The 15,251-nt window shown below is 37.1% G+C and overlaps 1 protein-coding gene across 1 annotated transcript in view; it reads left to right on the plus strand.

The window, feature by feature from the left end:
• MPP7 (MAGUK p55 scaffold protein 7) overlaps positions 1-15,251 on the plus strand; it is a 146,844-nt gene that overhangs the window by 27,661 nt on the left and 103,932 nt on the right. The window contains exon 3 of the mRNA XM_058023683.1: positions 13,872-14,035. Within this exon, the coding sequence (XP_057879666.1) occupies positions 13,999-14,035 (37 nt within the window). The 5' untranslated portion in view covers positions 13,872-13,998. The remainder of the gene's footprint in view (positions 1-13,871; positions 14,036-15,251) is intronic.

The raw sequence follows: 15,251 nt of genomic DNA on the forward strand, positions 1-15,251 counted from the left end.
TTCTTCCCTGTGACTCTGGGGAGTTTAGAGGCTGGGCATGCCCACTGTAGTTATTCTGTATTGTTCAAGATAGCAGAACAAAAGAGATTTTTTAAAAAATCACCTACCAGTGCTCTGATTTTGGCATTGCTTTCTAACCTAGAGGTTCTAGTTCTCATTATTTTTTTAGTAATTTTGTAGTTCATGAGGGCATGAAGGGGTTTTGTGAGTGGCCAGAAGAGAAAGGAGCTTAGCAACCTTTATTCATCTTCTTTTGTGACAATATGTAAGATACGTATTCATCACAGAAGCACGTTCTACTGATTTTCAAAAATGCTGTAGTTCATTATTTACATGTACTTACTTGTATATTTTGTGTGATTAACTCTTGGGGTGGGGCTTGTTTGTTTTAAATTTGATTATTATCATTAATCTGTTTGTTTCTGTTTACACTGTCTGCTTGAAATAGTGTGATGTTGTACTTGGGGAAAAAATTATTTAGTAAGCTGCATTTGTATCTACAAGCTGTGAAATTATGAGTCTCTTATTTCTACTTGTTTTCACACTAGACAGCAGTGTGAAAAGAGTTTTCTTTCTTCTCTCTGCCACCTTACTGTCTCAGCTAGGAAAGGGCAGGGCAGAGGCAAGAATTGCAGAGGAGACTTTGGTGACCAGTGGAGCTGACCTTAAAGAAGCACAGCTTGGGCTTCATGAGTGTGTTGCATAACAACCTATTTAAAACAGAGTTATTTCAAAAGAAAATACTTTTTCTTTCTTCCCTTAATATGTGCTTGACATTTAAATGAAGAGAAATTTCCTTTTGAAAAATTCATTTGAATCTCCAAAGTTTTGGTCCATTTGCCTAACAATAAAGACAGCTGGATGGGTGTCATTGTTCTCTGTGTTCAGCTGTTTCTTCTATTGGGCTGTTGGATTCAAGAATTTAGGCCGCACTGAAAAACTCTTCCAGAGAGCTTATGTGCCTCTGCACTTCCATTTCCTTGCCAGTCTGTTGCTGGCTATATTCCTTTCAGCTGAAAGGTGGTGGTTTTTTTTGTTGTTTCAGACTGCTGGGCTACATAATGATGAAATATCTTCTGGTATCCACTTAGTAATTTCTAGGGAATTAACTTCCAGGACCTAATGTCTCTTTAAGCCAGTTTATAATGTTATGAGTAACAATTACACTATTTGTGAAAATTAAGTTACATGTCAAAACCCCTTTAGTATTCTTTAATCATACTGCCATACCTGAAATGAACTGTGACAGTGATACTTTGGCAAATAATATTCCATGAAAAACAGTAATACTCTAATATTTTCCACAAATCTGAAGCCTACTGATGAGTGAGAGAAGAGTAGTTATGAAACTGCATGAAATTTATACTACATAATTATACTGCTATACTGTAAAAGCTGACAGTGATGTGAAATTTGGCAGCAAATATTACTGCTGCTTTTGCCCTTCTTTTGATCTTTATGACTTTCCTTTCTTTCCTCCTTTACCACCCTAGTTGAAGGTCACAGACGCAAAGGGAAAATTTTGAGCATCATTTTTCTCTATCATGAAGCCAGATTTCATTGATGAGTAGATTTCGCTGTCAGTTTTGTTTTCAAGCACAGAGCATTAGTTCAAGAATATTACAGTTGTCAAATGAGAAGTTACATAGACCAGATGGCTGATTGGATGCTGGAATATGATGATGTTAGGTTTTATTTCTGATTAAGCTGAGAGCTGTGTGGGAAATGCTAATACAGTCATCAGTAAGGAGCGGAAGAAATTATGAAGCGGAAGCTTCATTTCCTCGGAAAAGAAATATAGAATGTTGTCACTTCTACTATATAGAAAATAAAACCATTTATCAAAGTTTATACATATCAAAGCATTGGTTAGGGAACCTGGAAGGCTGAGAATTTTGATGAAAATGGAAGAAAGGTATGTAAATTGGGAAACAAGTGCTTACCTGGAACTTAAATCATTAGGAGAGGCAAATATGTTATTTCCTATGTATGCCAAATGATGTCTTACGTTTTTGACATTTTTCCTCTTCAAACTAGCATGTGCTTTCTAGTGAGGAGTTTTCACAGATTGACTTCTTTCAATGGGTAAACATTTCTCGGACATTCTTTACAAGACTTAGAAATAAAAATAATGACTGGCTCAGTCTTGGACATTTTAACTGAACAAGAAACAGAAAGTTATCTGCAGGATTAAGGTGTGTTAGTTCAGTTGTAAACCAGGCATTTCACTATGTATGTGTAGTTTGAAGAGAAGTGATTTAGAAATTTGCCATAGTGATAACTTTTAAATACCTAATCAATTTTATTCCATGAATAGTCCCTCAACCTAGAAAATGTTACTGGTATCACAGTGGTGATTGTGGTATAATGAATGTGTTCTGTTCAAGCACACTATGAAAACTTGTGTTTTGTCCCCTCTGACTTTTTGGTTGTCTGCTCCTACTTTGAGTAAATACTGCCTTTATAGTATGGAAACAGACCACAAAATCTGTGAAATATTTTTTTATTTATCCTGATTAGAAAGGGAGAAAAATAAGCACTTTATTAATAGCTATTCTAGAATGAAATGCTTTATAAAACACCACCTTCATAAAAAGATGGATTGACAAAATGCAACTGTGAAAATATTCTGCAGTAATAAATTGCAAATATTTGTTTTAGTTGGCATTTCTCCAGTTTCTGAATTTCCTTAAAATTACCAAAATCCTGTCCTTCATTTCTTGTAATTCTAGCTTATTCAATTTAGGAATAGGAAGAACACCCTTTGCAGTTAGGAAATTCAGTGGGGTTTTGTACCCATTGTGTTATTGTTTATAGATCATGTAATTTCACTACTTAAACAGTTTGCAGGCAGTTATTGCAGTAATGTTGTGTATGTAATGTGAAAATTATCTCTTTTCTAAGGAGGGGAAATAAAATGAATGGTAACATTTTTTTTTAACAACATCAGTCACATATAGTTAGAGCATTATATATCCTAAAGTTTCATATTAGATTCTTCTTCTTAAGCAATCAGTTGCAGACCTGTGCATGGCATGAGATGAGAACTGCTTTGTTATTTCCAATGACGATGAAATCCGCACGGACTTATTTGAAAAGTGCAGGAGCTCCCTCTCCTGGCTTAGAGCGCTGTAAGTTGCAAGTTTCTGGGAATGTTTTCAATTTATCACATTTTGAAAATACCTTATTTTGAATAGTTACCTGTAGAAATGTTTTTCTGGTATCTTGAAAATCACGGTGAAAACTGGTTTTGATGCCCATTTGGTTTCTGCTCCGAGTGCAGTGTCTGTGTTTCTGCCATCTGGCTTTGTACCCCCATAGGCAGCCGATGATGTCTTCCCTTGTCGGTGCGGTCATACTGGAATGACAGCAACATTTAACCTACTCTGAAGTTACAAATCCAGTACATCCCTTCATTAAACCCCACCCATGCTTTTCACAGCCCTTCAGAGTAATGTGAGTCGTTGATGATCATTTTGTACAAAGCCCTGTAAATCATCCTAAGTCTACAAAGAAGTTTAAAAAAATGTAAATGTTTTACTCTTGATGTATATAGAGTGAGTTCTTTCCTCCCCGCCCATCCATCGGGACAGCAGTCGGAGAGAGAGGAGGCCTCCTCACTGTTTGTTTATTCAATCACTCTCCTTTCATAGCATGTTCCGTGCTGGAATTCATCAGAGAAATTAGATTGTTTTGTAGATACTTCAATTTGATAGGGTCTTTTATACAACATCATTTTCAAGTGTAGGAACTTGGCTTGAAAAGGCAGCACTGGAGACACATTTCTTACTGTAGTGATTTAAAAAAATCCCAATCCAAGCAAAAACCAATTTCTCAATACTGAGAATGCAGGTTGATTAAAACATGTATTTAACTCATCTCTATCAGTGTTGTACCCTTAAATCATCTATCAGAATGGGAGCCAAGAGTGCCAGATGAGCCCTAGCCCCTGTTCTGTTCCGTATCTTGACATCTCAAGGATACTCATGCAAGGAACACACATTGGTATGTACTGAAAGAGAGCAGTGCTTTGAAGGGAATACGACTTCTGTACCTGAAGTAGCTTCACTTAGCTGAACTCGGTTACCTGCCCTTTCTCTGGGTTGTTGTGGGGGTTTTTTTGTTTGTTTGTTGGGTTTTTTTTGACTTCTAGGTATTTTTAGCTTTTCAATTCAGAGGGAAGATTGACCTCTGGTTACCCCTTGTTACAGGAGTATAAGGGAGTTTATGACATGTATGGGGACAGTGCACAGTCCTGTATTAACTTCATCAGTGCAATTAGGGAATTTTCAATGACAGCTCAAGGAAACATTTTCTGTAGAATAGTTATGCGTTGCATCATCAAAGCTTCTGTATTCACAATATTTGATTTTGCAAAGCACTACATTTTTAAAATATGTTTATGCACTTTAATTTAGCTACACTTGCTGGCTCAGGTGTGCTTATTACTTCATTTAGCACCTTTGTTATTTCCCAGTAAACTTCAAGATATGTAAGTTGGAGAGGACCAATGAATAACAAAAAGGTTCACTGTCAAATTGCTTAACTCTGATTTATACAGTTTCAGACAAGGAAAAAAAGAAAAAACCAACTTTGGTATTTCTTGCAAATGCCAAAATAGAATCAATGCAGCATTGTTCACCTAGTTAAAATTCCAAAATCCAGGAAATGCAAACATTAAGTTTCCAACAGCAACATTAACTTGGACTCTTTGCATATCCTGTATTTTCCTGGTATGCATTAAGACTTAAAGCAATGTATTAAGCTGTGAGTTAAACAAGAAAAACAGAAAAAAAAGTCTTCATGTAGGTAGCACTGCCAAGTTTAGTTCTGTTAGCATTTATGTTTATTGACCTTTTATAATTTTAAATTATTTTCTTCATAAAGATTGAATATGGTTTTTTTTGCCAAATGAAGTGAAATCTGAGAGCTTGTTTTCACTGCAGTGTGAACTCGACACACAGTTTACCCCTTGCCTTAAACCTGACTCTTCATCCAGCAGTATCTCAGATTTGCATTAAGCAATTTTAAGTCTTGGAAATACGACTTGACCCTCAGAGGCACTCTGATTACTGTGGGACTATTACTTGGGCTATACAGGTTGGCAAGCTAGAATTAGAATTAATTCTAGATGATATCTTTTTTGCTAATTAAATCTCCTCATAACTTAAGTGTGCAGAGTGACTTGAGTCACAGAGTAAATCAAACGTAAAGATGGACTCTTAACTATATCTCATTTGAATTCCAATGTATAATTTTGTAAGCTATATACGCTATTGGTTTCAGAATGTTTAGAGTATTGCAGTTGCCTCTAAGTACCTGAAGACACAGGAAAGTCCTGCTCTGAGGGTGGTTCCATCCTGGAGATGGTACAGAGCTGCAGGCAGACACTCCTTCCTTCCTGTGTGGATGTTGCTGTCTGCAGCTGCTGACACGTGCCACACACTTTAGGCTTCTTGCCTGTTTGAACTCGACTAATCCATGTTCTAGAAGAAAGGGAAGAGCCTTAAAGGAGGTATTTGGAGAGTATTAAAGCAAGGATTTGCTGGTTAGAAATAGATTTGGGAACTGACTCTAGGTTTAGGAAGCAGTGGTGTGACAGTCATTCACATTTCCCATGTGAACAGTGGTGTAAAAGATCAGTGGGGTGGGAGTGGAGACAGGAGAAAGTGAAAACTGTAAGAGAAGTAAAAGTAAAGTGTCAGGAGATGGGAATATTTATCAAGAGAGAGGGTAAAGGCCAAGTTCATTGCTGGAGGTTCTTGGATTCACGGCAAGAATAGTGAGTACATGGCAGTGTCATAAGGGAAAAGGTAAAATGGATATAGGTGTGAAGCAAGAAACTGCAACATAGAATTTGGACAGCAGGGCCTGAGAGGGGGAAGCTTCTCTCCTGGAAAGAGAGAAATGGAGAAAAGGAAGAGAATGAAAATAGAAATGGGAGGAAGTATATGCTAGGTGACAAGTCATACAGTGGCTTTGAAGCAATGGTGCTGCCAGAGTTTGCCAAGAAGGAAGAGGGGAGGGTGTGCAGTCAGAAGAGAGCTTTTCAGTGGCATCTGGAAGCTAGAAGGAATTGGAGAATTCAAGAATGAAGGATGGTCACAAGGAACTTTCAGAGAAGACAGAAGACTGCACAAAGTGTCTGGTATGCTTGATGTGCCAGCAGTGCAAAGGCACTGGAATGTGTCATTGATTGGCTATTGACCTTCACCTTTCTTATCTTCTACAAATTTAAATCACAGAAAAGTTATTGAGAAGAAGCTTGTAAACTGATGAAAGTCAACCACAGACTTCCTCTGCAATTCCTATTGCACATTGACAGACTTAGCTGTCTGTCAATGTGCAATACTGTTTTTACAATGCACATGTACACTTGAGGAATATTTTTTGTTACTTATGCTCAAGATGACACTAATAAATTACCATTTAATAAACCAGAATGTTTCAAAATTGAGCTAAAGTTGTACTGTCCAGATTGCTCACTGAATTTTAAAACTTTGCTATGAAAAAACAATCTGAAACTGATTAAAATTAAAATTATTGTAGTGGAGTTTTTTTCTTGGATAAAAACACATACGAAGAAAGTGGGGTTTATTCTAGTTTTGCTCTCTGAAATTAAACCCTGTACTTAATTACTAATTAATCTCTTTACTTTACCCAGCCTCTAAAAAAATCATCACATTTTGATGGAGGAGGATTATGGAAAATTATGTTGAACAAAGGAGAAGTGTTCAGAAGATTAGTTAATCTGAAAGAGGAGGACTGATCAAAAATTCTGTAATAAAATTTGGAAGCACTGTAAAATATCTGTACCTTATTTGGCTCTAGAGGTGCTCAGAATTTTGAGTTTGAAAAATAGTATTCTGACATTGGAGGAGGTATTTCTGAGTTTGAAGTAATAATTTGAATATTTATGTAATTGTGGGGATGACTTTTGGATATGGCTGTCTAACAGACCTGAGAATTGATGCATACATGTTTTGTTGGTGACGCTAATATATGGCTAAACTGTTTAAGTCAATTAGATATGTACTAGTTTCTTTAGGATGTACTAATCCTGGTTTTACTTCTATCACAGATTTCCCATCCACTTGAGTAAATGTGGGCTCAAACTGCATTATAGTACTATTAAAATCTGAAGTATATTTCTAAAATTGGAGTTGCAGAGCCCCTTGGTGCAAAACATTTTTAATTGTTTTTAGGGAGTGTTGAGGTTACTGGATGATTCATTGCAGTAGGTTTTGCTGAACTCTCATTTATAGAAAAATTGCCAATTTTTTTCAGTATTTTGGGGGTCAGTAAGGTTTGTAATTTACTGTAGGTAGTTACATTTTTCAAATAGACTGTCAGGAAACACTGCCAGAACAAAACTATTTGTTCAGGTAATTAATGGAGAGGCTGTGGTACGTGCTGACAGTTATTTTCCAAGGAAAGGAATGGTTTGCAGCTAGGGGAAAAGTGTTAAAAGTGTGCCCAAACCAGTAACTCAAACTGAAAGAGCAACCTTTGATCTGAGACATAGTTTAGGTCACATTTTAATGAATAGCTTTATTAAACTAGTATATTAAACTAATATTATTCTGTCAGTTGGTACATTTTATTTGCAGAAAATTGGATCTGTCTAAGGGTATTGGACATCTACAACACTGATGCTGGTTAAAATTAAACTGGTAGCTTTAGTGTGTTTATTTAAAGGAACGTTTTCATGCATTTAAAGGAATGTGTTCAATTCAAACACTGACATTAAAAATCTAAGTCTGGACAGAGCTCACGTAGGGGTTTTTGTGTTAAAGGCAGAGAAGGTGCAGGTTGCAAAAAGCCTTGCCTCTGTTTTAGTATTGATACTCATTGAACATATTTCACATTCAGCATGGCACTAAGGCTGCAAGCAACTTTCTAAAACTTAAACTATAATGCATCGCAATATATAAATTATTAACAACATTACCAACTTTTAATTATCTTCATATATTCTGTATTTTATTTCTAGTTTTTCTATGTTGTATTGACTAATTGAAAGAATTATTTCACATTTGTATTTAGAGAGGGCTTAGATAACAGTGGTATCTAGATAAATGGTCCTGCTCCAGACCATGAAAGAACACTATGGGGGAAAACAGTCTGGAAAAGGAAAATTGTGATACCAATTTCAGTGTTGCTGTTGGAGTTGTTAAGGTAAGTGAGAGTTTTCCATTGACACAGGATTACTCTCATCAAGAGGAGAAACCTGTCTTTTGCTGAAGTGAAGGAATAAAATTGTACACTGTGCTCTTTTCCTTCTGCCTCTCTTCTGAGCCCTTTGAACAAACTCAGTCAAACATGAGAGAGGATCTCCCCCATATATGAGCTTCTGGCATGTTTTTGGAAATGTGTGGTCAGGTAGTGATTGAAGTGTGTGTTTTCTGTTAATAATCCAGCAAGGGAAGTGTGAAGTGGAAGCTCATCCTTGAAGAGAATAAAATTATAAAGGTCCAAACATGTAGCCTAGACCAGTCAGGAGGGCCACTCACTTGAAATAAGCCTAAACTTTGTTCTGGTGTTGATCAAACAAAGCCTGACTTTGTTCTGGTGTTGATCAAACAAAGCCTGACTTTGTTCTGGTGTTGATCAAACTGCTGGAAATAGCTACCACAGACTGCTGGGGTAGTAATTTCTACTGTCTTAATGTTTTTCAGTACACTAATTCTTAAATACTCTCTATTTTTATTCCACGTACTCAAGGATTTTATCATTTAGAGTATCCCTTTTTTTCCATATGTAAACATTTTCCCATAAATAGAGGCCAGAGACATCTCTCTCCTGATGCACTGACTTCACAGTCAGATTTGAGCCATGGAAGTAGAAGTCACACTACAAAATAAAATTATTTTAGAAGTATTTTTTCCAAACTGATGTTTGTTAAAGATGTAACCACAAATGTATAATTAAATGCCAAGCACTTACACATTTTCAGTGGATGCTTAAGAGTGCCTAAATTATCTACTCTTCTCAAAGTCTTTTCACAAAGTGAGGCTCTTTCTAAGATATCTATGGTGTAACCTAAATAAAATGGAGAACACTGATAGAAAAATATGCAGAAGCCTTTAAATTTTCTTATGGCTGGAGACTGATATGATGACAAGTCCGTGAGAAGGTTAATGAAGGCAGCTGTTGGCCATCGCAATTTGGGGCAGTCCGTGTTTTCTGTGTTGTTGTATTAGTGAGTTAATGACATTTGGTTAGTTAGTTACATTTGGTAGTTGCCATAGTTGCCATTTCTGAGGTTTTTAAGTGAACTTCATACAGAGAGATTCTTTCAATAGTTTTAAGTTTCATTACACAGGCAGCTGAGTGAGTCAGAGGTAGCTTCTCGCTTCTGCAGCATCTTTGAAGACCCATCATATTTATGCACATGTCCTCTATGCTGTAATTCAAGTTGAAGATTTTTTGAAGGTCCCTGTTGCCAGCAAGTATGTACTGCCTGTAGGGGTGGCTGAGCAGCTTTGGAAGCCTGTCAGGAGCCACAGGCGGGTTCCAGTAGCCTGTCGGAGACCGTGTGATTGAGGAGGTGAAACCTGCTTCAGAAGAGTTTAAGAATTCACTAGATCCCCTTACATTACAGCTTCCAAAAGAGTCGACCACCATTTTCAATTCAGATTTTGTCTACTGAAACAAATTTACTTCTCCCAGTCTAGAAAACCTCCCTTGGCAATTTCCTGTGCTCACTGGGTTTTGGAGTCTTGTATACATGTCTGTAGTCACTCAATTTACTTGAGGCCCCATAATGAATACAAGACTGACTGGCTGTCAAATTTCCTGTCTCTGCATGAAATCTCTATCTGGTACTTTGAATACCATTTGCAGACATTCTGGTTTAGTCCTGCAAATCAAGGTTATAGTAATCATAATTGTGGCATCCTTTAGAAAAAAACAGGTTGAATGTTTCTAGTATCAAACAACCAAATAACCTGGGGATGGGTTTATGTGTCCCATCCCCAGCCTGCCCGCCTCCTGATTTGTAGTATTATGTTCATACTTAACATTATCTGTCATAAATCAATCAAAGCCTTCAGTCTGCTTTTCAAATGTGAAGAAAATTAATTTATATTCATTAAAGTGCCAAAATTTTGTGTAACTTGTAAAACACCCTTTCAGAAATAAATATTATGCAGTTTATTGAGGTTTGTGTGGGAAGTCTGAAACAGAACCAAGACTTCATGTGTTCTGTCTCCAACTGCATGTGCTTGCCATAAGTACAAATTTGAATTAGCTTTTCTACCTCATCTTTTCTTGAAAAATGAACTTGACTGAAATAAAGTGTATGCGTGACTGATGGAGTCACTTCAATTCAAAAACAATAGAGGATGCTAGAAAGAAGTTACTAAAGCTGAAATTATGCGGAAGGCCATTCATCTTAGCACTCCAGCTGCCTCCCACCTGCTTGCTGCATCTGCCCAACCTCTGCCTGTTCTTACAGTCCTGTATTCACAATGTGAGTGATCACAAACAAGATTTATCCCTCATGCTTTGCTAAGGGGCCTCTCTTACATGTGGGATATACAGAAAAATGGTTCCCTTGGAGAGCTGTAATTCTAGAATTTTGTGAGTTTGGACAGTGCTTCTGGGAGGCTTCTGCCCCACTCCTGGCCTTGTGTAACCGGGGCACGTCACCCTGGTGAGTAATGTCATTGTAATGACCTTGGTGGTGACGGTGACCAGAGCTGTGTCTGGCTTGATGACCCTGCGCTGTGTGGGAGCTGTTGGAAGACGGGAGCATTTCTGTGCTTTTTACAGCCGAGACTTATATTTTCCCCCCAACACCTGCCATTCAACCAGAACGCCTTAAAATAGAGATGTCTTTCATTATGCAGATAAACACAGGCAGAAACAATTAAAGTTATGCGTTTTGTTATTTCATCTAAATCCATTTTTATTGAAGTAATTAAAAGCAGAAGCAGGGAAGGCACTGTTGCCTCACGAGGGGCTCCTGCCCGCCGCGTGCGGGGAGCGGGGCGGGCGCGGCGCCTCCCGCGGCCGCCAGGGGTCAGGCGGGAGCCGTGAGGGGCCGTGAGGGGCCGGGCGGGCGCCGCTGTTTCCACGCGGCGGGTGCCAGCAGAACACGATACGGTGCGATCTATAGAAGCAAGGTACAACTGGAATAATGAAATTTCAAAAATAAGCCCTTTTTAAAGGCTGGTTGTAACAGTTCTGCTGGGTATTGTAAATGCCTCAGGTGCACTTGATACTGCTGTTACGTTCCTGGCCCTGGCTCCTAATTTTGTGGAAAGATGGATTGAACTTCAATTTAGGAATATTTGGTAATCCCTCTCAGGACATACTGTAACAGCTGGTATTTCTGTGTTGCAGCAAATCGATTCCATACAGCAGTCAGCAATGCCTATGGCTGGGCTCCGGCAAAAACTTCCAAAGCATTTTAAATGAAGTGAGCCAAAGAAAATAGCATCATCACTGCAAAAATGTAGCTTAATTTGCACGTTAGAAAAAAAAAATCCCCATCCCATTCCAGCAAAATATTAAGCATTTTACTGGTAAGGATTTCATCAGGTCATTTATTTTTCATTAATATATATTTAGGATCAGGGGGCAATAACTTTATGCTGAATATAGGTTTCTTAAATAATGAGCTTGATTTTTTTTGTACTGAATGATTTACTGTGAAATAAAGAAAAATAAAGAAACTGATGGAGTTGAAATACATTGCATATATGTAGATCAACAAGATTTTCTGCATTTTGCAATGAACTCTTTTTAAAGAACCTGAAGTTTTGGTTAATAATAATGTACTCATAATGAGAACACCTTGTTTGGTTGGTTTTGGTTTTTTTCCTGTTTTATTTTTTTTTTCTTTTTAACAGATGAAAGTACTTTAAGACGAGGAGAAATCAAAGATGTTTCATTAGTAATCAGTAATTTTGTTTCACCAGTTTCTTACACGTGTTAAAGTAAAAATGCCTCTCTCCTTCGTACGGCTGCTCGGGAGAGCTCGCGCTGGGGAAAGTCACAGAGTTTGGGACCCGACTCCTTCTTTATGTGTTAAACAGAAAACAAGCAGAATTAATGTAAAGTGAATATGTTCCATCTTAATTGGTACAATGTGTCCTTGGCTATGATGTCTTCTTTTTTTCCTCCTTTAAACTGCACCCTGGCTAGCTTTACATATAGATGTTTTACAGCTCTTGTCATCATAAGATGAGCTTTCACTCTGGAATACTTAATTTCCTTATCCGTGCTTTAAATTTTAAGTTAATGGACTTTTGTGCTGATTTGATGAATGTCAAAATATGTTTTTTAAGCTGATTTTTTTTTTTTTAAACTGGAAACTTCTTTTCTTCATAAACTTCTATAATTTAAAAAAATTCTAAAAACCTAAGCAATCTTAATAGATAAACTTTTAGGTTTTTATTTGGTTCTTTTAATCACAGAAGAAGTTGTCCAGCAAGGTAACTTCTGCTGTATTTTGTCTTCTTAACCAAACCACCCAGATTCACTGGGTAAATGCCTAGGGGATGTAAAAAACCCCCATACTTAAAAAAACCTGCCAGACTATTTAAACTGTAGGTTTATGCCTGGGGACAAGTGAACAGCTAACTTATATCTAATAATTGCTTTAAAACTTATTAAACAAAATCTTGTGGATGGCCTTTAGTATGCTGCAATATTTTTTGCCATGTGGAGATTTCTTTCAGTGAAAAACAAAATTTTGAACAGCATACAGTGTTTACAGCACCTGTATATCACTCTTCCACAAGACTGTTGCCAAGTTAAAATGGGTCCAAAATATGCACTTTAAGAGCCAACATGACTTCAAAAGTCATTCTGATTAATATGAATGTGTTTTAAAAAAACCAACAAAACTCAAACCAGCAATAGCAGCGGCAAAATGCTCTTCTATTTGTTTATTTTCTTTTGCTAAAGCAGAACTATGCTGCTTTCTTTCTTCAAGGATCCTTTTTTGTTTACTGAAATCTGGGGAAAAAAATCCTTATTTTCTGGTAGCTTCTACTTCCCCCTCTCCCTGCAAACACATCAGTCCCTGCCCTGCTCTAAGTAGACATTTGCTGTCTTGACTTGGAATTTCTTTTCGTACGTTTGCGTTCCAGTTTCACATTTTAACATACTTGAATAAAAATGCATTTACTTCTATTTGAAATTAATTTTAATTTTTGTTACATGTACTCTGAATTTTTCTCAAAAAATGGTTGAAGGAAAGACCCAAAATTTACTATCAATAGACCTGTACAATTATTACAGAATATGTGTTAAACAAACACTGACTTTGTCATAATGAATCACAGAAAAATTCCTTACATGGTAATGGCTCCATCAACTCCACGAATCAAACTGCTATTTACCTTAGAAAAGTATTTGCTCCAGTCCTACTTTTTACAGCTTCAGTTAAAATTTAGATTATATTTCCAGATTGCAAGCAAAAATCTTAAATGACCTGAAAACAATTGAAAGGAGGTTAAATAGAAACACTGAATAAATTACTGTGCTTGTAAGCAATTTTATTTCCCTGAGATAAGTAGTAGAAAAATCTGAATTACCGCAATTATTCACAGTTTTAATAAAATACCCCTAGACTTTATTTCCAAAATGCCTGGAGTTAAAGAGTATAATTTACACAAGAGAAATGTGTTAAATTATTGTTATTGCAGAATGGGATTGTAGGCTAGATTGAAGAAAACAAAACTTGTTTCACCTGGAGGAAACAACGATCTTAACAGTCATAAATAAATGTCTAGTGATTGGTTTTGAGAATCTTAAATAAAAGCTTACTTCATGATAATCATTTAATTTGATTAACTGCAGTAATATACAGTTTAACAATGTTCTTAATTGTAAAATTCTATTTCTGTTCTTTCTAGGAGAAGCTGGGAGATAACATAAATCTTTATAGACAACTTGGCTGCGAGCAGTGAAACTGAAATAAATTTCTGCCTTGTGGCTGCAGCGCTGGTTGGAGTTTGTGTGTGACGCTCTGCAGACTAAACCATGCCGGCGTTATCCACTGGGTCTGGAAGTGACACAGGTACGCGCGCCAGGGAGGGGCCGTGCTTCCTCCACGTCTTGCTTGTTAAGTCTGTATTTCAAGTAAGATAATTAATTATGGTCTCCCCAGATTTTTAATTTAAGACTTAAAACATAACCTTTTCTCCCTGAAGTTAATTTAGCTACATGAAACACCACAGATAAAATATATTCATTTTGAACTGTTCCGCCACCATCACCTTCTTCCTGTCCGTCCCCAGCCTCCTAAAAAGAACAGATCCAAACATATATTATTGATGGATCTGAAGAATTTGGGTTCACCTCCGAGCACGGTTCCTACAATGTTAACTTGAAAAAGGAGGAGGAAGGGAAAAAAAAAAGATGATGATATCATGCATGCCTTAATATTTGCAGCAGTCTAGACTATCCCCTCTGTGAGTTACAGTTATCAGTGGAGTTATTTCTGAACACAGACTATTCAGTTTTGACAATTCTATAACAAATTAGGAGAAGAAAAATACTGTCTCAAGTTCAGTTCCTTCACTTGCCTTCCATGTCAGAGCCCAGTTCCTGACACTGACTGCTGGCAGTGGGATTGCAGATACATAGCTTTCCATAGTTTTCACCTTTTTTGTGGCAATAGAAGGTTATATTCAAAGGTTAAATTTCATCTTCTTGTTATCCTGAATTCTCCTTCTCTGAAAGTATTTTTGCCCCTCTGTTTGGGATAACTGAAGTTAGTATTTTTGCTTAAGAGTGTTTGTTAAAAAAGGGTGATCCAGCTGAGGTTGCAATACAATACAAGATCCCTGCTTTCCAACCCTGTGACACATAGTTTTATGCGCAAGAAGTAACAGCAGGATTTGGAAAATTAGGAGGGTGATTTCAAGTCAGGAATCCAAAAATATGTGTATAAGTATGTATATGAAGAACTGCATTTGATTCTTATTTTAGTAGACTGTACAGGGCAGTGATTTTGCTTCCCCTACACATAAAATTTATCCTAGATGACAATATTAATCTTTACAATTAGGGTGTGCGTCTGTTTATTTGTTGCCATGGGGAAGGAGAGTTGTTTGGTTTTATATCCTTTTTTTCTCCCTATTCCTGTGTTTAAGGGATTTGACTGTGACTTTGCCAAACCCTATCTCTGCATACCTTTCTTTTCTCTCCCTCTCCTCATGGAAATGTGTGAGTTGAAGCTGTTCAGTATGCTAAAGCTGACTTATGGAAGATGTGTCAGGGTCTACTCTTGG

The sequence above is a fragment of the Melospiza georgiana genome, chromosome 1 (assembly GCF_028018845.1).
Source record: "Melospiza georgiana isolate bMelGeo1 chromosome 1, bMelGeo1.pri, whole genome shotgun sequence".
In the NCBI taxonomy this organism is placed as follows: Eukaryota; Metazoa; Chordata; class Aves; order Passeriformes; family Passerellidae; genus Melospiza; species Melospiza georgiana.